Below are 27874 nucleotides of genomic sequence, written 5' to 3'. Positions count from 1 at the left end.
AAAACAGGCTATGACGTGTGTTTTCAGAGACAACTTGAATCTTCAGATTAAAGATTAATAATGTATCACAGATGCTGATGAATGCATGATTCATGAGAGACACAAATGCCAAGTTCTATTTAAAGCTTTATATGGCCATGAATAGAACACCAAGATGTATATATATATACTGGAAAGCAAAATGAAAAAGGTGCAATTTGCTAGAGAAAAAAAAAACAACACCTGCCTGCAAAGGGATGTGAGATCATGTTGTGCACAGCAAATTGTCTAAGCAGCCAATATACTAACAAAACACTGCTCAGAAGAAATAAAGCTGCCAAGCAACAGTCCAGTATTAGACAGCAGCCGTAGTTTGGGTCAGAGAAGTTTGCATGTCATGTAAATGGCCTCACTATTTGGCTACTGTCATAAAGCTCCACTGGTTAGAGCGTAACTGATCTCATGAACCAGTTAATTCTATCTTGCACAACTATAGAAAAGCTCAGAAATCTGTATCTAAGCAGTTCCAACAACAAAAGCAAAATAACACTCTCTGGTTTTGCAACTTAAGCATAATGGATTTTAAGCCAAATGTGTCCAGAATGGGATGAGAAGAAACAAACAAATAAACAAAACCAAAGTAAGAACTTGAAGATATTTTTTGGTTGAATTCTCTACACTAAGGGTTTTTTGTTTTGTTTTGTTTTTTTTTTAAAGATTTTAGTATGAGCATGAAGCTTTCACAGAATTTAGAGACATATAGCACCTGCTTCAAGAGCTTGCAAAGCCAGTATTTTCCTTGTCTGCTTCCTGCAGAGATACAAAAATGTGGCTCAGGAATTCTCTTGCTGAAAGTCACACCAAGATTCTAATTAAAAATCAAAATAAATAAATAAAATCAATGTTTAACTAAACTATGTACTATCTGTTCTACATCCAAGTGATGTTGATCTCGGTCTTATATTTTCTGCAATTTATGTGCCAAGAATAGGATTACTGTAATCTAATTATCAAATCCTACTTCAGAAGCAAAATGACAAGCTCATATGTGCAATAAATAGTTTCACCTAGCAGGCTTCTACTACAAAGGACAGCTGATATGTTCAGAGGCTTCCACTTAAAGTGCAATAGCTTTTCTATCAGTGTTTTCTACAGAATACATGCTCCCAAAGTAAAGAGAATAATACAGAACATGTTCAACATCTTTTAAGAAGAGATAATATAATGGTACAAGTAAAGTTGGACTATTTCCTTCAGAACATGATGCAACACTAAAGATACATTTAAGCAAGAGAAGCCTGACAGCTACTCTTCCTAAGGCTACTGTTAGAGCAGCCGCAGAAAGTGGGATCAAAGGTTCAGAGGAAGTTACTTCCTCAGCTGCTGATTTTCGCCTCTGTGTCAGCCAAATACAAAGAGGATAACTACAACAAAGACCTTGAACACTGTTTTGCAATGTCACTGGTTATTCTAGGTCATAACCTTTCTAGAGGTAGCCTGAGTTCACCCAAAAGTAAGTTAAGTCTAATTCCTAGAGGACAAGATTTTGACGCTCCCCCCCCCCCGCCCTTCCCCCCCCCCCCCGATCATGATTCACTTCTGACTGATTCCTCTACTGGAAACATTCCTTCAGCTTGTCAGAATAGTGAAGTGCTGGATTACACAATACAAGTTTCTGAGAAGCTGACATATGCTCAAACATTTCATTTTAATTGCCTTGAACTTAACAAGCTTAGTTTGTGTTGTGCAAAATAAACTAAAACTAGACAGATCGCTTTCTCTTAGTGCGTAAGGAAGGAATGAGGAGTAGAACTCAAGAAAGTGGCATATTGTGCTTCAGTGTTTTCAAATCCTGATCTGCAAATTGGTTTAGCTCATTCTAACTGAGACCAGCTCAGCAGCAAAAAAATTAGAAGTGTGATCAACAGTCAAATGAAGTGAGTCACCAAGACAAAGCCCCAGAGGGGATCTTTTTAAATCAGCTTCTGGAATATATTTTAAAACAGACCAGATATTTGAAAGACATTTAACTGCCTTTACCTATGATGCTTTCGAATTTTATTTCAGCTTTGTGTTTGCTTGGGTTTTTTTGATTGGTTGGTTTTTAATTCAAAAGCATAAATAGAAATTCACTTAATATTACATCATGCAACCTCCTCATTCCTTAGGATTTAGGATGTATGCACTAAGCCCCAAGGCCAACAAGTATGTATATGGCTGCTAAAGATGTCTGGAAGGACAATTAGCACACTGGAAAATTCAGACCTTGATTTAGGTTTGCTTTAAATCAACATCACTTTCCAATAGTTTGGAATCTCATCTTTTTTCAGATGTAGAAAAAGGAATCAGCTTCTTAGTTTACTACACTGAACCCTGACTATTTTAAGATTTTAGTCACACCCTGTTTCTATCTCACACTGCACATCAAGAATTAAAAGCATGGGTCACTGTTCACAGACGACAGACTAATGTTTTATTGCTCATCATTGATTAGATCTAGAGGGCTTTCCTGAAGCAGTTGTTCAATCCATGCAGCTCTCCTGAGCATGCCCTACTTAGCCCCCTTTTGTTACCTGTTCTTTAAAGCTCCAGAGGTTTCAAGCCTCTTTCAAAATATTTATTCCATATTTGCAAATAAAAAAGTTCTAACTCTCTAGCCTTAGTCTCTAGTGAAGCTTAAGGCCATTATTTCTTGTCCTGTTTCCAGTGAATCAGAAAAAAATTATTCCCTCACCACCAGAGTAAGGCAAAAAAGTTACTGTTATTCTTTCAACATGTGAGCAGCTAGTGTCATCTCAAACCTGCTAAAGAAATTAAATCAGACTATCTCCGTATTTGCAGCATGCATAATTTTTAATGCAACATTTCTGAAATGGTTTTCCTCACATCATTGGGGACACCATGACTTGACTGCATTCATTGGTAAAATTCACATTCTTCTGTAAGTCAGTATTTCTCGTTTGATTTCACTGCTCCTTTAGAAAACAAAACCTATTCTGGAAGGCTTTCAGTGCATAACAACATACATGGAAAATGTGTATTATTTCAGTGAAAATTCTTAACTAGCCTAGTTTTATATGCATATAGATATGAAATTAACATGTATTATCTGTCATGTACATAAACCTCCCAGCTGCACTTACTGTGCTTTGGCTTATGCTGCAGAGCTGTCCTGAGGCACACAAACAGGACACTTTCTGGATGAAGAAAATAAGCTGGAAGATATACCTTAGAGGCCCACTTAAAACCTACTACAAATGTGAATTCAAACTCAGCTGAAAGGACCAGACTAGAACTGGTATAAAGACCACAAAACAAAAAGCAGGGATGTCATGCGCTCAGGACCAACAATCTTGCTCTGCTGGCCTGCTTATATTGTGTTATTTAGCAGTGCAGAATAGCATCCAACTACACATTAGCTGATGAAGGATTAGCATTTAGCATACACTAACATGTAAATCAAGAGTTCAAATTTAATGTTAATAATTTCTCTGCTTTTGATACAAAGTTTCCTTGCCACATAGGCAGTCTCCATTAAATCTCTTCACATATGCAGTTAAAGCAAGGGAGTTACCTAGCTTACCCACCACAGCAGTCACAGAAAACATTGGAAGCCTTGGAAGTTCCAGCTTTGCCATCTTTTCTCACTTGGTTCTCTAAATAACTTAAAACCTGTAACACATGCACACCCCTTTCAGAAATTAAGATTATGAATATACTACAAATCCTTTGTTTTCCCTTTCTATAGGCAATGCCTTCCATTACCAGAAAACATTCTTTCTGCTTTGAGATGTCATTCATCAGAGTTGTTGCTTTAGCCTGGCTTCTGCTTGACTGCTCACTCATAGCTCCAAAAATTCCTGTAGTGTAAAGGCAGGGTCAGCAGTTAACAACTGCAAAACTACATTATACACCCCCCAGAAAAATCTACTCTTTTCTTATAGTGGTAGAAAAGACCTATTTTATCTTTAACTGTCTGAACACAAATTTTAAAACATATCAGTTTCATTTGATAACCTCACAGGGTTATTCTTTAAGACTAGGAAATTTTATTTCCTATTTAGTTATCTTCAGAAGTCTTCACAGACATTATTAAAAGCCAAGATTACCCTGGTAGATCAGTAGATTGGAGAGAATAAAATAACAGATACCAATTTGAAGGTAGCTTAATTTTGAAATTCCATTTGGACACCTAATTGGTCTAACTTGTAGAGCTCTGTGCTTCCCGTGAAATCAATACAATACTTAACTGATATTTCAGCTCCCCTTAAAAATTTAAACAGAGATACCCAAATGTATTAAGCATACAACACCACATTAACATCCTGTGTAAAAACTAATTCCAAGAGCGTGGAGAAACTACAAATCCAGAATATCTGTTTCCACAGATCACAGCTCAGTTTAGAGATACCCAAATAGCTCAAAGTAATGAAGCCATATTAGCACCAAGGTAAATGCAGAGCTCTGCTCAGGCCACTAACATAGGGACACTACTTTCAGCACTTGAGGAATCTCACTTGGAGCTAGCTTAGTTGCGCTGCATTCCACAGAGCAGCTGCATCCCTGACGACCCACAGGCAAGAAGGGTAAGGGTATCCAAGTCTTCAAGGTTATATCTCCAGAAGTAGACAAGCACCAGTGGGGGCAGAAGGGAACACAAAAAAATTGCCAGGGGACACATTACTATTGAACACAGTGCTGATACCCTCCTCTTCCTCCCCATTACAGAGCTTCCTAGCAGACAGCATCACCAAAAGACATAGTATTTTTTGTCCCTTCCCAGAGACATTTCAATGCATCTGTGGCAAATCAGGAAATGGGATTTGAGGCGATGAGTCCAACATATGGATGTTGGTTAGATCTATGCTAGAGATTTTTCTATGCAAAGGAATTCCTTATTTCTTGCCTTAAAGCAAAATAGGAATGGCAGGGGACTAGAAATAGCCAAGCATCTGGCCTAAAGCTAATTATTTCAGAAGTATTTGAATAATAGCAAATCCAAGAATCAGACACGTCACTCTTAATTCAGTCAAGTCCTGCTGCTGGCTCTGAACCCACCCTAACAAATTCAAGTAAAAGTATCAGTGAGAAGAGAAAAGCCTCACTGTTTAGCATGAGGCTTAAAATTGTCAGTGGTCAGAAACGACAGCCTCAGGGAACAGTAGGAGTGAAAACTTCAGGCAAGGAAAGCCTGCCCTGGAACTCTAGAAGTTCTGAGTCCAAATTCCTAATGGAATTCATCTTGATAGTTGATGGGCAGAGGTCATCTTGTCTGCAAATCAGACAGCTGACTGTCCAAGTGTAAACAGTACCTTCTGCTCATGGATGAGACCAAGAAAACTCACATTACACTGGATTCTTGCAAAGAATTAAAAGCTACCTAAGAATCTGGAGACACTTTCTTTGCCTTTGGTTACACTGGCTTCACCTGTGGCAAGCGGTTTTTGGTTACACTGGCTTCACCTGTGGCAAGCGGATTTTCACCTACCAGGTATTTGACTGAAAATGGAACCAAAGAACTCCCTGCAAAGACAACAGTCATGCTTCTGCTTCAGGTGCCTGTGTACTGAAGCTCCATTTCATCCTATGTAAATTAGGGTCTTATGTTGCAAGCTGAACTGGAATCTTTCTGGCAACAATTCTGCATCCATAAAAGCAGCAGGCTGAAACTCACCAGACCTTTAAGCATGTATTAGGTTTCCCTGTTAATTAAGGGGTTTAGGGTTTTTGGCATTGAAGAATTTATTTTATTAGCTCTAAGAAACAGATATTTCAATCTCTAGAAGACCAGACCATACTGAAAGATTACAAATTTTAAGACAATCTCCATAGCTGCACTCTTCCTTAGATCCATGATGTACACATACTTCCTCATTAACACCACCCATATTTCTACATCAGTGCAATGGGCATGAGAATTTAAGGAGTTACCTGGAACTCAGCCCCCTGTAGCTCCTCAAAACCACTGCAGAAATACATGTTTTAATGCCTTGAGAAGAACTAGGAAGTTTTCCTAAAGGAAAAGTCATAAGGCAAAACATTTTCAGTCGTAGAGCATTGCATTTATAGCACTGTGTTACTTATCTTAACATCATAATCATTCAACAAATCCAAGAGCTTCAGACTTTGCTTCTTCAAAATGATGTTAAATAAGCCATCGAGTGATATAAATGCAGCAGTTGGGGTTTTGGGGTTGTTTTTTTTGCATTGTGATTACAACAGCTTTTAATAAAGTCAGGCCCATATTCTTGTATCCCATAATTATTTTTCAGATACGCCCTCAATCATTCACATGATAAATGCAACACATTGAGTTATGAAGAGTAAAAACATATCCCAAAAAGGGGGCTTAAACACTTTTACTGCGGGGTCCTCCACACCATGCCAATCTCAGTCTGGGAACACCTGCCAGGTAAGCAGTAACCTGATATAAAAGAATATTCAGAAGCCAGCATCATTTTCATGGTCCTTTAGCAAGTCACCTGAGATTTCCAAGATCAAAGTGGAGAGTTTCCAGTTTTATTTTATATACTATCTAAGGGAACCTTCTCAGAACCCTTCCTCATTCTAAGTCCTTGCTTCCACACAACAAGTTTACTAATTCTGGGGGGTAGGGGAGAAAAAACAAAAGGAAAAGCCAAAGAGGACATGGTATGCAGTGGAAAGAAACAACTAACTCTAGCATGACTGTGGCAAAATGATGGAAAATCCCAGCTAGCCACTACAGTAAATTTCTGTTCTAACAAATTAGATATCCCTTTTACCTTTCCACAACTCAGTCCTGTCACAGGAAGATTGCTTAAGACTCCACAGATAGACAAAACTCCCACTTGGTTTTAAGACTGGGCCCTATGAAGGAGGCATTGGGTTTCTAACAATCAGCTGCTCCCAGTAAGCATCTTGAACACTTCAACTACTGTCTCATCATCACAGACGCAATGCAGGCAAATGCAGAAGATTAATAAAAGTAGAGATATCAACATGATAATGCTGGTACCTAAGCCTTTGCCCCGAGATCCAAAAACAACAACAAAATTAAGTACACACATGATGAAAGAAACACAGTTCTAACATGAGGAAAAGTTATTGAGCATCAAAAACTCTGCTGGCTGGCAAGGTAACATTATTTCAGACAAGAGCAAAAATATATTCTTACCTTGCAGTACAACTGATAGTAGCAAGTTTTCCCTTACAGATTTTATATACATACATACAAAGTCAAGCAGGAGTAAGTACTGCAAAGAAGTACAGGAAATGTGTCTCTCAACAAATCTCTACCTAGGTTATAGCAGATTTCCTCTGTGTGTACACACACATTTCCCTTTCCTTAATATCATACCAGAGAAAATAAGAAGAAAACAACTTAAAATCCTGCTTTAAGTTAATGTTTATATTTGCTGAGAAGACTGGTATCAGTGCCTCTTCCATAAGACATCTTTAATATTTAAGACACCACAATGCTTCTGCTCACTACATTACCCACAAATATCACTTTTAGGGCCTTACTAGTCCTATCATGATTTTGATTTTCGCCTCAGCTAGTTTTAAAGTAACTTTCCTTGATACTATAAGCAGCCTGAAAATAATCAAGTGCTGCAAACCCAAGAAGTTGAACCCAATCTCAGGTGGTTCTGTCATAGCCATCTCTGCCACCATAGCTGCACTGTCTCCGTTAGGTATCAGGAACATGTGATCAGAGATAAAGTAAAACAGAATCTACAATATAAATATACTCATCCTGGTAGTGACACTCTAAGATTGAGAGATTAGGTCTAACTCAATTTGGTATGAAACACAAACCTAAAATAAGTCTTCTATAACTGAAGGAGTTACACATACAGCAGAAATGCTTCAAATATCAAAAGACTCAAAAGACCACTTACTCAAAGAACTCTGTACAGAAATTTGAATAAGTGGGATCTGATAAAGCCTTGGAATTGATTTATTTTAAAACTTAACATGCACTACTACAACTCTGCAGAACACTGATGGAGTGATAAGGGGTTCTAATAAGTAAATCACACTTTTTAAATAACCATGTGGGAGCATTGTATACTTACACCTCAGCAATCCAATGAAGTATAACCTGATCACAGAGGGGTGATCCAAAAAAGAAGGGATCCCTGGAGTTCAGCCCACCTACACCTTTGGTCCATAGGAAACAGGAAGTGTATAGAGCTCTTCTCCCTTTCTGATTCTCTTCAGCATTTTAAATTTTTCACAAGGAGCCTCAATTTCACTGGGTACTCTACTTCTGTTCTTTGAAATACCGAGTTCATACTATTAAGCCTATTAAGGACCCCCTGCTCAAGATCACCAGAAACAAGTCACACAACACCCTACTTTCTAAGAAGACAGAAGAGAATACACAGGCTTTCTTAAGGTCTTGGGTCTTAAATGAAGAAGAAATTCTGTTTGGCTTATCATCTAATTCCAGGAGACTAATTCAGTCTTTCCTTGATGGGGCATTAATTATTTTAGATCGTAGATCATTTTACTGCTTTCTTTTAGGTTCCTCCCAGGGAGTTCCTGTGTTATGTTTTCAGGATAGATCATTAAGAGGAAAAAATGCTGATATTTGACAGCTCCCAAAAATATGGCATGAAAAGCAGATCTTCCATTTCCACAAATATAGCCAAAGACTTACATGAGGGAAGTGTTTCATTTCAGGCCAAGGTGCTCTGTCCATCTCCTGGTACCAAAGTGTCTTGGGGCACATTTTCTTTCCTTTGACTTTCCTGCAGAAGTCTTGTAAATTCAGGCTCTGTTCACATTCCATTCCCTCTTCTCCCTTTTCACATTTCAACAAGTGTTTGTTTAACAAAAAAAAAAAAAAATACAAAACAAAAGTCTTCACTTGGACAATTCTGCTGTGCTGGACAACATTTTCTTAATACACTTGTTTCTGAATCAGACTTACAAAGTTCAATATAGAGTGCTACATCTCAGCTGCACCCAAATAACCACAGACATATCAGAGTGTGCTTGGCTGTTTATTACATTGGCATACATCAGACTACAGGCCTTAATAGCTTGGGAATCATATCCTAAAAGAATTAGCAAGATTTCACATTCAAGAACAGAGGTATCGGACATTTCAGTCAGTGGAATTATCAGTCCCATCTTCTGGTTTTGTGTTTTGGATTTGGTTTTTGGGGGGGAATTATTTGTGGTTTTATTTGTTTGTTTTTTCTTTGGTTGTGTTTAGATTTTTTCTTTGTTTTGTTTGTTTTTTTATATATCTTTAATAACCCTATAGGGTTGTTATTCACAAATCCAGCTTCCAGAGGAAGGGAAAGGGATATTGTTAGTAGCTAATCAAAAGTTAAATCTTTAAGCCACTTTTAAGCTTAAAAAATTTAGTATAACTTAATCTAATTACTGTTCTAGTAAAGATTGGCAAAAAGTTTTACAATCTCTGAAAATTATTTTGGTCATTATGAAAATGATAACTATCAAGTCTCTCTGGTTCTTTTTGACTCAGCAATACCATAAGATAAGAGCAGGATGAGCTCCCAGTTTAGTTTTAATGTTTGAGAGAACAGCAACTTCAGCCATAGTTTTAATGAGATAAGCAGCAGTGGCTCAAGTACAGTTCTCAGTCCCCACTGAGAACATTGATGTGGAAGCCAGAAAATTTACTCAGGAACTGCACCAAGTAACAAGCAAATGCATCGTACTGCTGCAGCTTTAATGTCCTGAAGCTGGCAATGTTAGCACTCTAACCTGACACTACAAATCCTTATATAGTTACAAACATACAGAGTAAGAAAGTCACAAGATTTATCTGAAACTAGATTAAGCCTTTCCCTAAAACCACGGTAAATAGATTCATCAGTTAACATGCAACTTCGTATTAGACGTACTCATCTGATGCAAAGGGACTTACTGCATGAGCCCCTACTTTAATCTCTTGCATATCAGATGATTAAAAAAAGTGAACTAAAGCTGTTAATAAGAAAATCACAAGACAGACTCAAAATTATCCAGAAGATTATAGAAGTTAATTGAAGCTACAGCACTTTTCTACAGTGCACTGCTGGAGTACTTGCTTAACAAAACCAGGACAAATCCCAATTCAACATCAGCGCCTGAAAGAAAGGAAGAGACACCAAGATATGCGTTAAGTATGTAAACTAGTCTCCGGTAGTCTTTAAGGATATGAAAGGAACATAATGAATCCTTAATTGCTTAAAGGGAACATTTTTGTCTTGCCAGAGGATGGATTTCCAAAGAATGATATTTACATTTTCCTACAACCTATAATTTTCTCATTCATTATTTGTCAGGGCCCCAAGACCTTTCACTGCACATAGGATGTTTGCATGTGTTTAATGATCCTTTTACCAAACAAATGTCACAGTCTGAATGAACAAATTAGTTAATATCGCTGACGTTGCTAATTTAACACCATTAATATCACAGCGCATGCAGCTACAGAACCTACAGGGTCTTGTATAGTAGCAAAGCTCTGTTGTTTCCAAGTCTCTTCTCCAGCAGACAGCATGGAGAAGATAACCCACACATCTATCACATGCAAGGAAATTCAATAAAATGTTTAAAGATTGCTTTGACTCTGTAGTTAGACTATCAGACAAGTGTGACTAAAGAGATCATTTGATAGAGATTTAGAGGCATTAATTGGAGCTCACTTACATACACTCTTACAGCTGCCTCCACTTTTATCTGTGTGCTGGGATTTGGAGCAGTCAGAAAAGAATCCAAGTGGATCACAGAAACAAATGCATCATAGTATTTCTATCTAGTTCAGCAAGATTCAAAGATTTACCCAATGAATGAAATGGCAGAAGATACATTGCAGTGTTATCTTCAGTTTCAACTATGCCTTTTCTTCCTTCCATATGCACAACTGAGCTACATTTTGTAAAGTAATTTGTCTTCACACACTGTCTATGAATAAAAGCTTTCTAAGAGCAAAACCATATTATTTTTCTGTATGTCACTGAACTCTTCTACACACTTCCTCTGACAAAGTATGACATAAAGGAGCCAGATTCTTTTGCAAGCCTTTCCAGTGCTGCTGGCATTGGAGCATAAGGGAAAATAAAAACCTTATAGTCTTCATCAAGTTTTATAAGGATTTTAAACAGAATTTATAACACACAAACCCACTTCTGAGTGGAAAGTGCCCCAAAATAAAGGCGGCAGAAGGGAACTGCATTTGTCAATAAAAGATACTTATTTCCTAAATCAAGTTCAGGGATGTGAACTAGATGTTAATAGATTCGCCAGAAGTGATTTTAGGATTAAAAAGGTTTATTCCAAGATTAAGTAAAAAGGGAAGGAAGAAGATACTGTACACAACCATGTATTGAAATGCCCATTTAAACTGTACTAAGAAAAAACAGCATTCATACTCCTTACAACACTCTTCTCCAAAGTCACTGGGGTTGCAGGTATGACTTACTAGAAATGCAGAAAGATTTTTCTTACAGTTACAGGAGAAGACACATATCGACATTTACTACAACCTTTTCCACTACCCATTAATTTAAATTCAGATGACAGGATCTTGTCATTATATTTAAAGAGAAGATGCATACATTTCCTTATTACTCTCCGTGTAAAATAACTTCACACCCCAGTAGAAAATTAACACTATTATAACAATACAACATAAACTTACTACTTTTAACTAAAACAAAAAGGGAACAGTGGAACAGAAATAAATCAAGCTGAATGATAAAGCATTGTGAAGATCAGCTAATTTTAAACACACATCCCCCTCCCCCTTATTTTCTTCTTTTTTTTTTTCCTCCTTTTTTTTTTTTTTATGAGTCCCTTTAAGTATTTGGTGTGGAAGAAGGATTTTAACTTCAGTTATTAGGTATCCACTGAGCATTATGGTTTTGGTACTTCAACCTTCCTTAGAAGCAAGCTGCAACTTCCAAGGCTGCACCCTCTTACCCCTTTCACAGTTACAGAAATGTTGGTTTAGGATTCTTCTATTAAAACTATACAAACAACAAAAAACACCACCCTAAAACACACTTCTACCTTTTGACCAGTGTTTGTTCCCTCCACTGAATGGCAGTAACTCTGGGGTAGCAGGCAGAGATAACACTGCAGACAAGGATACATAAAGAACTTGATATTGTCAACACTTCAAGCACAGAAAAGACAGAATCCAGAATATTAAATCCATAAGCAGATCTAAGAAAATCTATATAACAGGTCAATTGACTGGGACTTGCTTATATCAAAAACCCACCAGAAGTTTTACTTATTCAGTTTCCAGATTGTGAGGAACATAATCTCCTGACATATTTCAGCATCTTTAAGATTCACAATTTTCCTTTCCCAAATAATACTAGAAAACACATTAAAGCTATCTATTAAATGGTGGTCATATCCAATAACTCAGTCACAGAGATGGTCAGAACTGTCAGATCACAGCAGAATCTTTGTTTACAGTACATCCCTACCTCAGGCATCAATAATTTCAGCCTTTTACCATGATCACTGTCTCAGATCTTCAAACAGTGCAGACAATTCTATTGCTTTCTTTTTAGGAACTTGAAAAAGGTGCTATTTCTAAATTGGACATGGCTTTCTGGAGCAATGAGACTTCATCCAGTATTTATATTGCTTCTTGCAAGATACTGATATTTACAGTTGTTTCCCCATAACCACAAAGTTATGACCTTCATTTAGAATACTATATGCAGATTAGAGACAACTCTGCAGCCTAACAGATACATTTTGTTTTAACACTCTTCAAAAAATCCATTAAATAAGGATAATTAGTAATAGTGTTTGCACATCAAAACTTCTCTTTCACCACAAACTGCTTAATCTCACTGTGAGCTGCTATCCTGACTTCACCATGGAAGCTGAACCAATTCTAGAAAACCCAAACAATACAAAAGAATAAACTAAAACCAAGGATAAGCTCATTGCAGACATTAGCTACCTAAAAGACTTCTACATTGTTCAAAGCAGAAGTATCACTGCTCTAACAAGACCAAGTTACATACAGTGGCATGTTGGCACCTGTATGTCTTCATCATCAAATCATCATTTAGTTACTTCAGCTTAAGTTTAGGTAGTAGAAACATTTGATGTAGAAACTATCTGTGTTAGAAAGGTTCCAAGCATAAAACAGGGTGTTGTAAAACTAAAAAGTCATACCTGCTTTATAAATCTCATTCTGACTTAGACAGGTTCACTTGAACAAAGTTACCTAGATTGTGTTGTTGGATCTTTCACACTAACTCATTCTCTTCAATATCATGATATTCTGAGCACCAAACCAAACTACTGAAAGAAGACATTATTTCAAACACTTTAATTGGAAATTTTGCTCATCGGGATTTGGAAAATAAGAACTCAAATACACACCCCTATATTTTCCTATATATGTACATACATATATATACATACACAGGCATAGAGATGAGTTCAGGCTGAACTGCTGAACTACTGCATTCACAAAAAAAAAAAGAAAAAGGAAGAGAAAAAGCACCTTACTCAAGTGCATACACAAATATGCTAATACAGAATATAGAAGTTTGCATTTAGCTGTGGTTCAGACGACTGTATACACTAGCATGCAAAGATCACATGCACTTGGAATCCCACAGCAGCTGCACAATCTGAGCACACATCTCACATATTACAAGAGCACTAGAACTCAAGTACAGCTACAAGAAGGAAGATAAAAATTTCTGTTTACTGAGACTTTCTTACTGCCTCAGAAGCAATGCTTCTTTGGATGTTGCTTCTTTCTGAAGACCTTTATGCTTGCAGCATCTGTATTTGTAAAAAGGGATAGTTCTATCTAGTATTGAGACAAGTAACATTTTCATGGAATTCAGAAACATTACACATCTTTTCCTACAGAGGTCAACCACTAATTAGTTGAAATCCTCCTTTGACAAACTTGCATTATCATTCCAGAATTTCTCCCCAAGTAGTGGAGCAGAGTGGTGGGGACAGTCAGGGAAGAGGCAGTTAACAAGCAATGAACAACAGTGAAATTCAGATAATTTCCAGAAGTTAAACAAAAAACAACGCAAGTCTTTAAGAGACCAATTCTGATGGGAAAGGGAGGAGCAAGAAGAGGAGGAAAAAAAAAACAAAACAACAAACCAAAAACAAAACCAAGACAACAAAAATACCAAAGCACTCATTATAGCTTTTCAGGTTTCAAATTAAATCATGGCATGTACTGGAATGAACACAAGAAATTCTCAAATACAAGAGCACACCAGCACATCCATTTTTATATTGGAAATGTAGGCCTCCATCTCATTTTCCAAAATGTCCAGTCCAGCCTGAGAAACTGGCTCTACATATTGTTAAAAATGAGAATGTATTCTGTCAAGGGTACTGCAAGGGATGATTTGAAAGGCAGGTTTTATCTGCTCTTCATGGAAACCGGCAAAGGCACTAAGGATTCTTCACAGAGGTATAATCTCATCCACATCTTTAACCAAAATTCTCTGATAGGTTTGCAGCAGTTCTTGATCTTAATTTTACTCTATTTTCAAATTCACAGTGAGGCTACATCTTCAGGTGGCTGAAGGATGGTGGCATGGAAAACTAGAAAAAGAAATATTGTCTCTCTCTGAGGGGCCATAACTATTTGGACAATAGTTTAATGATTCTATGTTATCTACAGCACAAGAAGTTAGAGCTGCCAGGAATTGAAATTAATTACTTCTAAAAACAATTTTGAAGGGAAGATAAAACATAAATTCACACCCTTTCCAAGTTGTCAAGTTCTTTGAGACATTAAGTATTAAATCTTGCATCTTCAAAACACACATCTGCTATTACACAGCAAAAGTATTTCTTTTATTCCATCACCTCCCTTTCATTCGTAACAGAAGAGGGTCTTACTCATTCAGATACCTACATCAGTCATATTTGCAAATCTGACAGCAAGTATATCTGCCTGCACTTTTTTATTTTTAGATAAGCAGTGATAATTCTTCTCACCTGGTATCCTCATAACAGAAACGCTTCAGATGAAGTCACAGCAGTGGAATACATACTTTCTTAAGAATAAAACATACAGAGCTGTAGCAAAGCATCACCTATTCTAACTTCACATTTTGTTTACTGAAATAATATTAGCTACCCAGGTGGAAAGACGACAGACATTTTCCTACCCTTCTGGAAAAAATGACAGAGATATTCAAAGACCAAACTAATCAAAATGGTTTTATACAACAAGGGCAAACACTTTCAGATAGAAATTAACTGAAAAAAGACTCTTTGCAAGGAATCTAAACCAGTAAGGGGAAAGGGCGGGAAACTCAGAATCCATTAAATACTTTGATAATAACACTGTATTTTCTGAATGAAATAAACACATACAAATCCCTCAATATTCAAACCACAGAACAACTATAATAATCAGTCCCCATGATACCAGGAACCTCTCCTTGAATTCCATAATCTATGCTGAAGAGAGCCCAAAGTTCATCTGAGCTCCCCAATACAGATCAAAAATAAAGCTGTCCTATTTACACCAGTACTTTAAGTGTTTTCCTAAACCTCTCTCATATTCCACTTCTGCACCCCCCAAAACCGACCAGACAGTTCAGTTACAACTGAGAACGATAGCACCGGGTTGGTTAAGTTTTTGAGCAACACATGTAAAATATTCAAGTTTCACTGCTGCAGGACACAACATGAAATGCAAGAATCAATCAAATTCTATAAAGAGGGTTGACTCGGAGGGCTTTAATATGTTTAATCAAAACAACATCCTTACATGTGTCAGTTTTACTCCCACATAATGAGAAACTAGAGAGAAACACTGAGACTAGTTGGGACAAACTACATCAAAATATCATTCTGTAAACTCATTAAAATTACATTTGGAGAGGAAAGGAGTGAGAATTGTTACATAGCTAGCACTGAAACAATTACTCCAGTTGCATCCTTTAGAGAACTCTTAATCACGTTATACTCCAGTATGTAAATTCTTAAAGCATGGCCCACCACACTTTACATCTCTCACATGCACTAAGCATAAAGCCATTGCACTGCAGATTAATTTCCAAGTACCGTTGACAGCTGTCCAACTAAGTGGTCTTTCACAACTACTGTCTGATAGATAAGACGTTCACTGTTAATAGCGAAGACATTACTTACACCAGGGCAAAAGTGAAGAAAAGACATTATATTTTCACCAACAGTTTCTGTTTGCAATCTACTAAACGTTAGTCACAGAAAAGCATTGATGCATTCATTCACATGCTCACAGGTTGGAGAAAGCAAGAGAGATGACACGAACACTGCACCTCTCCACTGTTTCACATCCATACACGATGCTTTAAAAGGAGAAAAAGAACAACAAAAAAAAACCCAACAAACTAATTAGAGACCTACCTACAACTCTAGCACGTCTACGCCTGGAGCCCTGCAGCCTGGCAGTGCTACTGAACAGCCCAGCACAGGAGCAGGAACCGCAAGTTTTTAGCACAGAGCACGTTATCTCCCAGCTCAGCCACTGCCTCACGGCGTGACCTTGGGCGAGTCACTTCCCCCGCATCCCGGCTCCCCACCTGAGAGCCTCCCGCTCCTCAAAGCGCCAAGGACGAAACACCGGTAACTACTCACCACAAGCGCCTACACCGGCGAAGCTGGAATGGGAGGGAGGGAGGAGGATGACTGGGAGTGGGGGTTTCCTCACTTACAGGTGATTAAAACCTTCCCGACAGTGATTCAGCCTCCCGCCTGGGGGAGGGTCTCCCCCCACACCTTCCCCGTCTCGTACTGTACGGGTTGAACCGGAGAAGAAGCCGGCAGCTCCGGCTCGCCCGCCCCAAGCGCCCGCCCCGGCGGGGAGTCGATCCCTCCGTGCCTCCCGCCCCCACCGCCAGAACCCTCCCGGCGGCCCCAGCCCGGCCGCGCTCGGAGGCGGCGTTACTCACAGCACCCGCGGGGCGGAAAACTCACAGGTGGCCCGGCGCCGCCGGCGACCTCCGCGGCGGGAAGCCGGTCACCTCAGCACCGCGCGGGCAGCGAGAGAGCTGGGGCTGGGGCGCTGCGCTCCGCTCCCCGCCGCGGGGCCGCGCAGCTCCGGCCGCGGCCGTCGCCTTCCCTGCGCGGGGCCGACTCCCTCCCGCCCTTCCTCGCGCCGCCGGCCAATGCGGGCCGCGGCGAGGAGCCGGCTTTAACCATCTGTTGCGAGGCGCCTCCTCCAAGCGCTGCCGCCTCCCTCGCCGGGGGGCTCCCGCCCAAGCACCCCGCCGGGAAGGTGGGGAACGAGGAGGAAGCTTTACCCCCACCCGGGGAGCTGTTTGCCCTCTGTACCCCCAAGAGCTGGGGTTGTTCCCGCCCCCGCTTACCTCAGGATCGCCGCCCCCTCAGGGCTGGCGCCCCTCGCCTCAGTGCTCTCCTCTCCGCACCCTCTGCCCTTCCCCTGCACAGCACCCGCGGCTCCCCCCCTCCCGCCGAGGGCCGAGGGAAGGGCAGCTCGGCTTGGGGTGCCCCGAAGAGCGCTGGGCACCGCCCCGGGCAGCCCCGCGTTAGGAGTGCCAGGTGGGAAGCGAGGCGGGAAAGGACGGGGATGGGAACGGGGGATCCGTCCGGGAACAGGGAGCGCATGTGGGGTCTAATCCTCCTCAGACTGGCGGGGATAAAGTCCTGGCCTGATAAAACTTGCGTACTTCCCACTTAATAAAGAGGGCTCTCCACATGGGATGTCAGGAGGCGGGCGGTGGTATTGCACGGAGATACGGGCCTCATCCTGCCTCAGTGGGCATAAACCAGGGCTAAAATCTGCTGCTTTTAGACTTCTGAGACATCTCCTGTGGAGAAGCCGTTCCCGAAGTCAAAAGTCTCTCTCACTATGTAATATTTCTGAGTTTTAACCTTTCACGTTCAGAATTTGAAGGTTTTTACACAAACATGAGGACGGGGTCCCTTACTCTGGGTCCCTATCTCTCCACATCAGAGGATGGTCGTTCAGATGTTTGCAGTGCAAGCATAAACTTTCCCAAAAACCAGAGCCACAGTTCCTGTTTTACTTCTCTTTTCAAATTAAAAAAGCATGATCAGAGTTTTCTGTGGAAGGAAAATACATACATTTGTCGTGGGTATTAATACAGGTTCTAAATTAATTTCTGTCAGTTTTTGAAACTGTCAGATTCTTATTTCTCACTAGAGCACTGTCATTAAATTATGGCTTTATATGGTTTTAAAACTAGAGTACAGACCAGATACAATTTGCAGGACATGCAGGATTTTAGATATATTATTGTGCAGATTTTAAGGTTATCTTTCCTCATTGACATGTGTTTGATCTGTAGCTGGATAATCTTGTGAGTGAATTAAGGTCCTTTTATTATTAAAAAATATTATTTCTGGGAATAAAGTCAACCACCTGTATTTCATACCAATGCTGTTACAAAATGGCTTGTAAAGGATAGTGTGTTATTCCAAATAGACACTTTTGAAGATGAGATACATCCCTTACCCACTAGGAAGGCTTTATCTTTGCATGAAAGGGTCTCAACACAGCTGAGATTTGTCTTATTACAAAAAAGTTTCAAAAATACTCAAATTCTTTGGATTTTTCTTATAAGACTCATGACGGATGAAATTTTGCCCTTATGTGTGCATGTGGGATGCCTATAAATCTGAAGGGAGTATTTGTCATTACAAGATATTTTTAAGGAATGGTTTCTATGTAGTTATAATTACTAGAATGGCAAATTAACTAGTGAATCTTCCATTAATCTTATAAAGCTATTCTCAATCCAAAGTTATTCCCATCGATATTCTAATCAAGGCTCGTCATAATAATTTTGTGAGATATTGTTTCTAACATTACTGCAAGGTTTTGTTTTAGTACTCTAAGAATGTTATTACTATAATGGATTTTATTAATACATAGAAATTCCATCTAACGTGTTAAACCAATTGTTCTAGGTGCCAAATATTTGCATAAAAGGATGCTCTTCATTTTAGTGCTTCACACATCATCATATATAGAAGTCAAAGAATGGTTGGAAATACAACAGTCCATAGGCGAACAACTGGCCTCTGTAACAGTGAAAATACAAATAACCCACTTGTACAAGAAATCTTGGCAGAATCCAAAAGCATGTGCAGGTAAGTGGTGTCTCAGTCCACTGCAGTGATAAGCACTGTTGTTAAATATAAAAACCTATGCCTTAAACCTCAAAATAATGTTTCTCTATGAAGTGTTTAATTTCATAAGCAAAATGATTACTGCAGAGGCAGTTACCTACCTTTTTAAAATAAGCATCCTTTCCCCTGCTTCATTACAGTTCTAATTACTTATTTGTATAGGTTAAAATATGATAAATTCTGCATTCATACATCATCGGTATTGCATATGTCATGGATGTGATTAGAGCAAGATTCAAACAGATCAACATGCCATCGCTTCAGGGATTTTCTTCTGTTGTTTTACTTCCTACTATCTCAGTATGTGACCTTGGGAATTCATTGAACACTTTTGTGAACCATTCTGTTCATCTGTGACGTCTGGGATAGTCATAATTGAAGAAGTGCACTTTATTAGTAATAATATTTTGGGAATTTATTTATCTGTACCAAATGAACTAGTAAGTAACCTCTTTGAATATAAGGATCTAATCATCGTAACATCCAGCAATGTGCACTTGCCATCCAGAAAGCGAACCATATCCTGGGCTGCCTCACCAGCAGCAAGACCAGAAGGTCAAGGGAGGGGATTCTCCCGCTCTACTGTGCTCTAGGGAGAACCCCCCCTACAGTCCTGAGAGAGGTGGGCTTGTTCAGCCTGGAGAAGGCTCCGGGGAGACTTTAAAGTAGGTTCCAGTGCCTAAAGGGACCAATAAGAAACCCAGAGTGAGACTTTTCACAACGGCTTGTAGGCATAGGATGGAGGTGGTGGGGTGGGCAGCTGGGTGAGGGGCTTTAGACTGAAGGAGTGTACATTTAGATATAAAGAAATTTTTTTACTGGGAGGGTGATGAGGCGCTGGTACAGATTGTCCCAAGAAGCTGTGGCTATGTTGGTGTGGTTTCCATGTGCAGCAGGTGTTCATCACCTCAGTAGCTCAGAAAACATCATCTCTGGCCATTCCCACGCTACGTGTTTGCATTAAGAACGTTGGTTTTGGTGGCTGCTTTCAAGTCACATCCAACAAGAGATTGTGTGTGTGTGTGTGTTACATATAGTTACCCTGTAACTTTCTTCTTACATCTTTATGCAAAGTTGAGCAAAATGCATCAATGATGCTTTGAGCAGAGTTAAAAATGCGGATATGCATTAGCTGAAATAATCAAATATTTTAAATCCCTAATGTCTTAGGAGATCCATTAACCTTAATCAGTTCAACACATCTGATTGTGCTTGCCAACTGCCCTTTTCCAAATAAAGATATATCAAGTTACATTAATAGCATCAGTAATTAAATAGCGTGAAGGCAAAAGCAAGCCCTAAGATCCACATAGTGCAGACTTGGGTCACTGATTTAGTTCCAGATCTTGCAGCAGGCTATTCTCTTAGGCGAACCAGCCAAAACCATAAAAGTGGAGCTCAGCATGTGAGTGCAAAGGCAAAGTTTGAATTTTAAACACACCCTCTTCTTTTTTTCCATGTGAAATATATTAAGGTCCCAGAGGAAAAAAAAAAAAAACAACCCACTCAGGATTGAATGAACTAATCAGAAACATACCTTAGAGCCTTAGTCATAAAGAAATTGCTTTGTTATAAAGACAAAGCAGATTTGTGGGAATGTTGCCACTTTTTATAAACTGTCAAAAGCTGGGGTTTGTTTTATTTTGGTTATGTGCCAGTCATGACTCAGGATCTGTTATGAAAATGAATGTGCTATTTCAAATCTTGCAAGACTTAGCCTAGATTTAGACACTGTAGTATATTTACCTAAACAAACAAATTAATCTCAGAAGCTGCAGAACTGAAACCTCTCGGAATGTCCCTTTAGGTGCTGACACTACTAAGAAAAAACTGTGGATGGATGCATGCTGCTAACCACTGAAAATGCCAGAGGATGGTAAGTGGAATGTTCTGTTCTTACCTCACTGGCCATGTCTTCTGCTGGCAAACAACTGTATCTGTTAGGGGAAGGGATAAAAAATAAAAACAACAGTAGCAACAAAAGGTACAAGTAGTACATAAAGAAATGGCTGTCTAAACTTCAGAAGATAAGACAGTTGTATATTTGACTCCAAGATTTGTATTTCTGTGTATAGACAGCTATCAGAACTGAGTGCTTTTTCTTTCACAGATGTGGTAAGTGGTAACTGCAATCTCACATTTCCTATGCCCTTACTTGGAACCTTAAGAGAAATGCATTATAGCTCCTATGCTAACAGGGAAGTGTTTAGCAATAACGACCTGTAGCATCTAGAGCACTTTTCTGTTTCAAAGAGCTTTGCAACCATTGCTTAATTAATGTGTTCTGTGTTCAGTTCTGGGTAAGCATGCAACCCTCCCACTAAACAGTTGGGCTTTGTTATGGCTTTTAAAGCCTGAACTGTGCTGCTGGTTGCGTGAGTGAGCACGTGCAGAGGGGCAGTGCTGGAGCGATAGCTGCAGAAGGCATGCTGAAGGCGTGCTGTTAGGGTGGCTACAAGGAACATGGTTAACAGTGGCTGTAAATCTTTTCCTTTCTTGAGGTGCCAGATGACACACAGAGGTAAAAAAAAGCCTCGTTATCTCTTTCCACAAGTTAGGTTTCCTCTTTTATGTGTTACACATAAAGGCAGGCTACTGCGCTAACACAAGCATCACAGTCATGAAGGTCCTTCTGCTACTCACACACTCACAAATTACTTCTCTTTTCTGACTTTCCACGTGCGCAAAAGCAAAACTTATTGTATTGGTTTCTGCATTTAACATAAAATGGATTTATTTTTAGTTACAATCTGTTTGTAATGAGGAGTTTCCCTTTTCAGTCCAGTTCATCAAGATACACCTGCCTGGATTCACTTGTACTGACTGCCTTTACTTCAGGTAAGAATGGGACTGGCACAGTGATCCTGCCTTTGTCAGCTGATAGCCTGACTGAGCTGAATGATACATATACAAAAGTTACCATTTTAAGAGGCTGTTTACACTAGCTACTGGCAACTAAGCCAAATTTCTTAATTTGAAATACATAGTGCACTCATTATGTACTTCAAGTATACATAGTTACAGTGGAGCCCTGCCAATGATGCTGTCTAAGCAATTGCATGCATTGCATGTCTGCTTTGATAGAGTACTGGAACTGGCACTAGACATTACAGAACAGTTTTTTTTAGGGTTTGGGTGGAAGACAGACCCTTAGACACCTTAGGTAGACTATAAGAGGTGGGTTTTTTTCCTGTCTCCAGTATGTTGAGGGAAAGCCTCCTAAGGAGTATAAATACATAAAGTCATTTCAGCAGGGAAAAATTGACAGAGGGAGAAAGAACTTTATATAGTTTAGAGATCTCTGCCAAGTTGCTTGCTGTAGAAGCTTCTGCAGACACACTTTGTAAGCAAAGATTCCTTGGACTCTAGCAGGGGACTGAACATTTTTGAAAAGATGTACAGCTTTACACTGCAGGACAGGGTTCACATTATTTACTGGGAAATGGCTGGCTGCCTGCCAAGCTGAAAAACACTCCCTTGCTAGCTGAGGAAAAACAAGGTAAAATAAATACCTCAATATTACTCTATTACAGTGTTTAGACGCTACCCTTCAGATGGAAAAATGAAATTTATTACAACAATAAATGACCCCCTAAAGATCTGAGAACTGCCAGGTTTCTCTGTCTCTTCCTTTCTAATGAAGCTTTGCAATGTCACCAAAGTCAGAAAGTTGCGATTATACCAATAGATCATGCCTGTGCATACATATGCAGTTTGTATGGAAGTGACACGCTTTCATTGTATTTCTAATGGAAAAGATCAAATAATTCCATAAAATATGCTACAGGTCTCATGATTGATGATTTCATTTTGAACAAGGCAAATTAAACATGAGACTAAGAACACAGGGAATCTGTGAAATTACTCACTTGTATATACAGATTTATGCATAGATCTAATCCTGACATTTGGTATGGGTTGAATGTGCATGTGGCATCGTTTTTGGTTACAGTTCATGGTTCTTTCCTATCATTTGTACATTTTTAAAGTAATTCAGATCAACAAAGCTGCAATTTCTGCAGTCCTAAAAATGCTTGAGGAATTGAACACAGTTATCTCTGGGAATTTTTTCTTATGATATCTGGAAGTTGTGTTTCATATATGCAGTGCTACTGCAGGTATACTTGTATATTAACCGGTGGATCTGTTATTTACATATGAAGGACAGAAAAGTATGTACACTTTTAAGATTTTAAGTGAGCTCTGAGTTTTGCGCTTCACCATCAGCAAGCACACAATTTAATTCACAAGCTGTATCTAAAGATTTCCTTCCTGTTTGAGATCTAAAATATCATAAACAGCTTGGCTATAGGCTAGGCCACACATTCGTAGATATTAAGAAAAACAGGAACTGTTGTGACAGCTTAACTTGATCTTCTGGCATCTAGGTTTTCTGGTTATACAGCAAATCATCCAAGCTTCACTGGTTACCACTGTCTCTCCTGTGATAACTGTTAAATACCACAGATATTGTTAGGCAGTATCTTACTTATGTATGCCATGTGTATTTCTATGAGTTGAACCTTAAAATCAAACCCTCCCTGACCTTTGGAACATGCAGTCACACGTGCATTTAGCTGCTAGCCTTTACTACTTAAAAATCTCTAACAGAACTGCTATTTTGATTTTTCGACTTAATATCTGGACTCAAACCAGACCTCCATGTATGAGATACATCTCAATATGTATAAAGCCATATTTGGAATCTCTAGGGTCTCAAGGGTTGTTAACTTGAAGGTATTTGCTTATGCTAGGAAACAGAGAATATATGCAACAGCAACATTTCTTTTGGATTTTACTCTTCTCAAATACATGCACTGAATGAATACTTATATATACTGTCTTTATGTTGTAAACTTGGATATAGGTAACAGTTTTCCTGGGACAATATGTGTTTGTGTAAACGTGTCTTCTATGGAAGGATGGGCAAGTTTTGGGCTGAAGTAAAACAGCTTTAGATAGAAGTTGGATTGCAAACCATAGAACAGGTGTTTGGCACAAATGAGACATCACAATAACACATCGTTTTTACACATACTCTTTCTTTAGGTAGAAAGCAAGTGTACAGTGCTATGCTGTGTTCTTCCTGCTGCTTGGAATGTTGATATAAAGCATCAGAAATAATAAACTATTTCAAAAGTTTTCTTGTTACATGAAGAAATTCTGCTTAAAGAAATTTCTGCTTCCGTGTCAGTGACATCAGATGTTGCAACCTCTAATTGTACAAATCCTCAGGTTTTGTCTTTTTATTTTGTACTGGCAGAGCAAAGTAATCTGAATGTGTATATGAAGGGGGAAGGGACTAAACTGTGCAGCTTCTAGGAAGCAGGAGCAGCAAATGAGAATCCCACCCAGAGGCTTTCATTATATGGTTCTTATGAAAGAAACTACATTGTGGGATAAATGCCCAGGCCATTGTTTGGCTTTTAACCCATTCCTCCCTCAGATGAAATCATACCAAAGTAGGTTGGAATTTCCCAGAGTGAAAAAACGTGTTTTGGTTTTTTCAAAAGGATCAAAGTTTTGTCTGGAAAATCCATTAGAACAGAAATCTTTATCAAACAGATTTTACCAGATAGGATCCTTTTTCAGTATATGGTGTCACGCTGTATACCAAATAGCATTCTTTTCTTGCCAAAAGCTACTTTAATATGCCTAGCACAGCAGCTGTAGGGCTCGTGATCTTTACAGACAGAATGTAAACTTAAAGATTGATAATTATTTATGATAATTTTTATTTCTATACTGTAATGGTAGAACTGCAGAAAATAACCTAAATCTGTATGAGAACTGAGCCCTCGTGAGACTGGAGCTTTGTAATGCACGCATTCAAGTTTGGCCCTAAAATACATAAATCATGGCATTTTAGCTGCTCAATTGTAGAACACAACAAATGCAGTGCAAAGGATTGAAAAGAGCAACTTTATCTAAAGCACTGAGGACTGAGAAAGAAAATTCAAATTCATCCCTGCCATTGAGTGAGTGGATTCATTTCTGGGTTTGATTTTTATGAGTTGGGACATGTTTGTGATTCTTTCTTGCATTTTTTTTAGCAGAAACAATAAATCATACGCTTCCTAAATGAAACGTTTTCCTTTGTGACAGATAATTTTGCAGGAAAATTGCATGTAGGAAAATATCATTAAAAATAAAATTCCCAGTCCATTTTGTATTTTATTCCTGCTGAGAGCTGGTTGTCATTTGAACTTTCATGCCACTGCCTGAGCACACTGGTTATATATTTATTTGACCTATTTCTTAGCACAATGTATGAGAGAACTGAACATGAAGGAGAATTGCTTATAAATTACATTCTTTTTAGTTGCATGTGTTATGTTTCTCCCTTTGTGATTGCAACAGGCAAAAGCTGCCATGGACAAGACAAAAAAGAATAGGCATATATAAATAAATCACCTATTCTGTAGTTCCTTATGTTTGATTGTAAAACTCCAAAGTCAGCTCTCCATTTTTATCAACTTCGTTCAGTGCGGCTGCAGTGGGGTTTCTAAGAACTGTGGTCAGATGACTTGGTTGTAAATCCACAAAATATGGATTATACCTGGTTGCATATGCATTTTTAGATTACTCTCTCTTATTATTAGAAGAATGAAGGTAAAAGTCAGTCCCTCTGTTTTTTTTTTGTGCAACACATGGTATGCACTTCTGATGTTGGTTAATAAACAGTAATATATTTGAAGCATAATCATAAAGTTTTGGCAGATGACATTTTGTATTTTCTGGAACAGAGCAACACAGACAGCAGTACTGACTGTTGAGTTTAAGTCCCCTTCACTCCAGAGTTCGTATGTCTTCTCTTCCAGTTCCTCTCTTATTTGCAGCTTTATGATTTATGTATTTATCTGCACACAGTCTTTTGAGAGTAACAGAAGGCTCAGTATAACTGCCAAAAATCTCCTAGGGGCTTTTCCTCAATTTTGCCATGACATTTAAGACATGGTCAACCCAATACAAGCTTTATTTCTTTAATTTCCATCTTTTTTATTCCTTACAATAAAGTAAGGTTCTTTATAGCTCAAATAAGGTTAAAGGAGAAATCCCAGTTGTACTAAATACAGCTGAGATCTTCTGCAAAACTCGTGTATGGTCTGTTTTAGAAAAATAAAATTTTGCATGGGTTTTTAACTTCTTTCTCTTGCCTCCCCAAGTTTTTGTTTATCCCCAGTATGCGAGAAGATCCCTTTGTTCACAAATTTATGCTGCAGTAAAACCAGTAAATACATAGGCTATCATCATAATCAGAGAAATCCACTTGTGGATGAATCATCAGAATCCTTTAGGTCTTCCCTGGAGACATCACTTTCTGATGCTTTAAAAGAGCTTAGGCACAGTTTCTTCTGGAGTACACCTGAGTTGCAGGACATTGTGTGTTCCATTTTACTCACATTCATTCTAACCTTACTAGGCGCCTGTTGATTTGGGAGACAGTGAAAAATCATAGAGTACAAAATTCAGTATGAAAAGAATGGCATGTGAGGACAAACAGCAAAATACAAATTGAGGAGACAAAAAATAAAAAAGTCTATTAAAAGAAATAGAATCTCGAAGTTTGCTTATTCCTTTCCTACCATCACCTACATTTTCACAAGGTCACTGCAAACTGAATGAAAAGCGAAACAATAACATTTCTGCTTATATTGAATCTGTAGTGGAAAATTAAGCTTCAATTAAATTGCTGATTATGGGACTCAATCTTTTAGTAGCCTGTTTTTTTGGCAAAGTTCTTCTACTTGTACTAACTGGCATAAAATTGACTTGGTAGGACAAAAGAATATTAAGCCATATCCTGGACTCTGTGCTGGCTTCCTTGCCCTAAAAGGATCTATAAAGCTTTCCTGAGTTGGCAGCTGAAACTTCTCCTGCAAGAGGGAATCCCTAGATGAGGTAGAGCTGGCTTCCAGCCACCTTGGCTTCAATCTGTACCAACAGGTATTAAGAAAGAGATCTGGAATATTGTCCTTCAAAATCGAACCTCACATAGAAACATGGAGACCTGCACTCTTTTTTTTTAAGTAGGTCTGAGTCTTCATGGCTCATGTCCTCCCTGTGCATATGTCCTAAGCCTGTACTTATATGCTGTGTGTATAAAAGGACTCTTTCAGCAGAGTTGTGATTTTGCAGCCTGTAATAGGTTAAATTTCTTTAGAGGATTTATAATTTCTTTTTGTGAAGAATTATTTGTCCCCTATGTGTTTTACTGTGAAGAAAACTCATACTGATTCCAGGTAGAAATTTGCTTACAGTTCCTTTTCCAAGCCCTATCCATCTTAATATTTTATTCATAATAACTGTAGTTTATTACAAAATGTTGATTCAGACACAATGAAGAGTAAGTAAGTTTGGTTTGTTGGTTTGGTGTTTTTTTTTAAGTAGAGAATTAGTGACAAATACAAATTCCTTCACTTTGAACCCGTAACATGGTATCTGAGTACACAAAGATACAAAATAATCATGTTAAAATCTTTAGGTTAGATACATGATCCAGAATCACATAAAACTGTCAAAAACCAGACAGCTTTGTTTGAAAAATGTAAGTACCAAAGCTTTCACTTGTCTTATTAATACCTTATGTAAGGAGCTGAAAGCACATTAGAGTTTACTACGATACATGTGAAAGGTGTCATCGTTGCAACAGATAACATGTCAGAGACTGCAACAACCACTTACATAATAGTATGTAATTTATCCATTATAATTGCTTCCTGTTTTGACATAGAGAACTTAATTGTTTGTTTTCTTGTAA

The 27874-nt window shown here is 38.7% G+C and overlaps 2 protein-coding genes across 4 annotated transcripts in view; one reads left to right on the top strand and one right to left on the bottom strand.

The window, feature by feature from the left end:
* Window positions 1–17402, bottom strand: part of SULF2 (sulfatase 2) — a 147722-nt gene extending 130320 nt beyond the window's left edge. The window contains exon 1 of one of the 3 annotated variants that reach the window (XM_057432163.1): window positions 17307–17402. The gene's annotated coding sequence lies outside the window, so the exon portion shown is untranslated. Of the gene's footprint in view, window positions 1–3562; window positions 3584–16889; window positions 17241–17306 lie in introns of those variants that run through there. The other 2 variants (XM_057432160.1, XM_057432164.1) reach the window with 2 other exon arrangements.
* LOC130611437 (basic proline-rich protein-like) overlaps window positions 1–17638 on the top strand; it is an 80494-nt gene extending 62856 nt beyond the window's left edge. Inside the window, exon 2 of the mRNA XM_057432177.1 lies at window positions 16755–17638. Within this exon, the coding sequence (XP_057288160.1) occupies window positions 16755–17638 (884 nt within the window). The remainder of the gene's footprint in view (window positions 1–16754) is intronic.
* The last annotated feature ends 10236 nt before the right edge of the window (window positions 17639–27874 follow it).

Source organism: Pezoporus wallicus, unplaced genomic scaffold, assembly GCF_028554395.1.
Source record: "Pezoporus wallicus isolate ANWC-B61680 ecotype Strahan unplaced genomic scaffold, APGP_CSIRO_Pwel_v1 contig_10810, whole genome shotgun sequence".
Taxonomy (NCBI): Eukaryota; Metazoa; Chordata; class Aves; order Psittaciformes; family Psittacidae; genus Pezoporus; species Pezoporus wallicus.
This window is presented reverse-complemented; position numbering and strand designations above follow the sequence as displayed.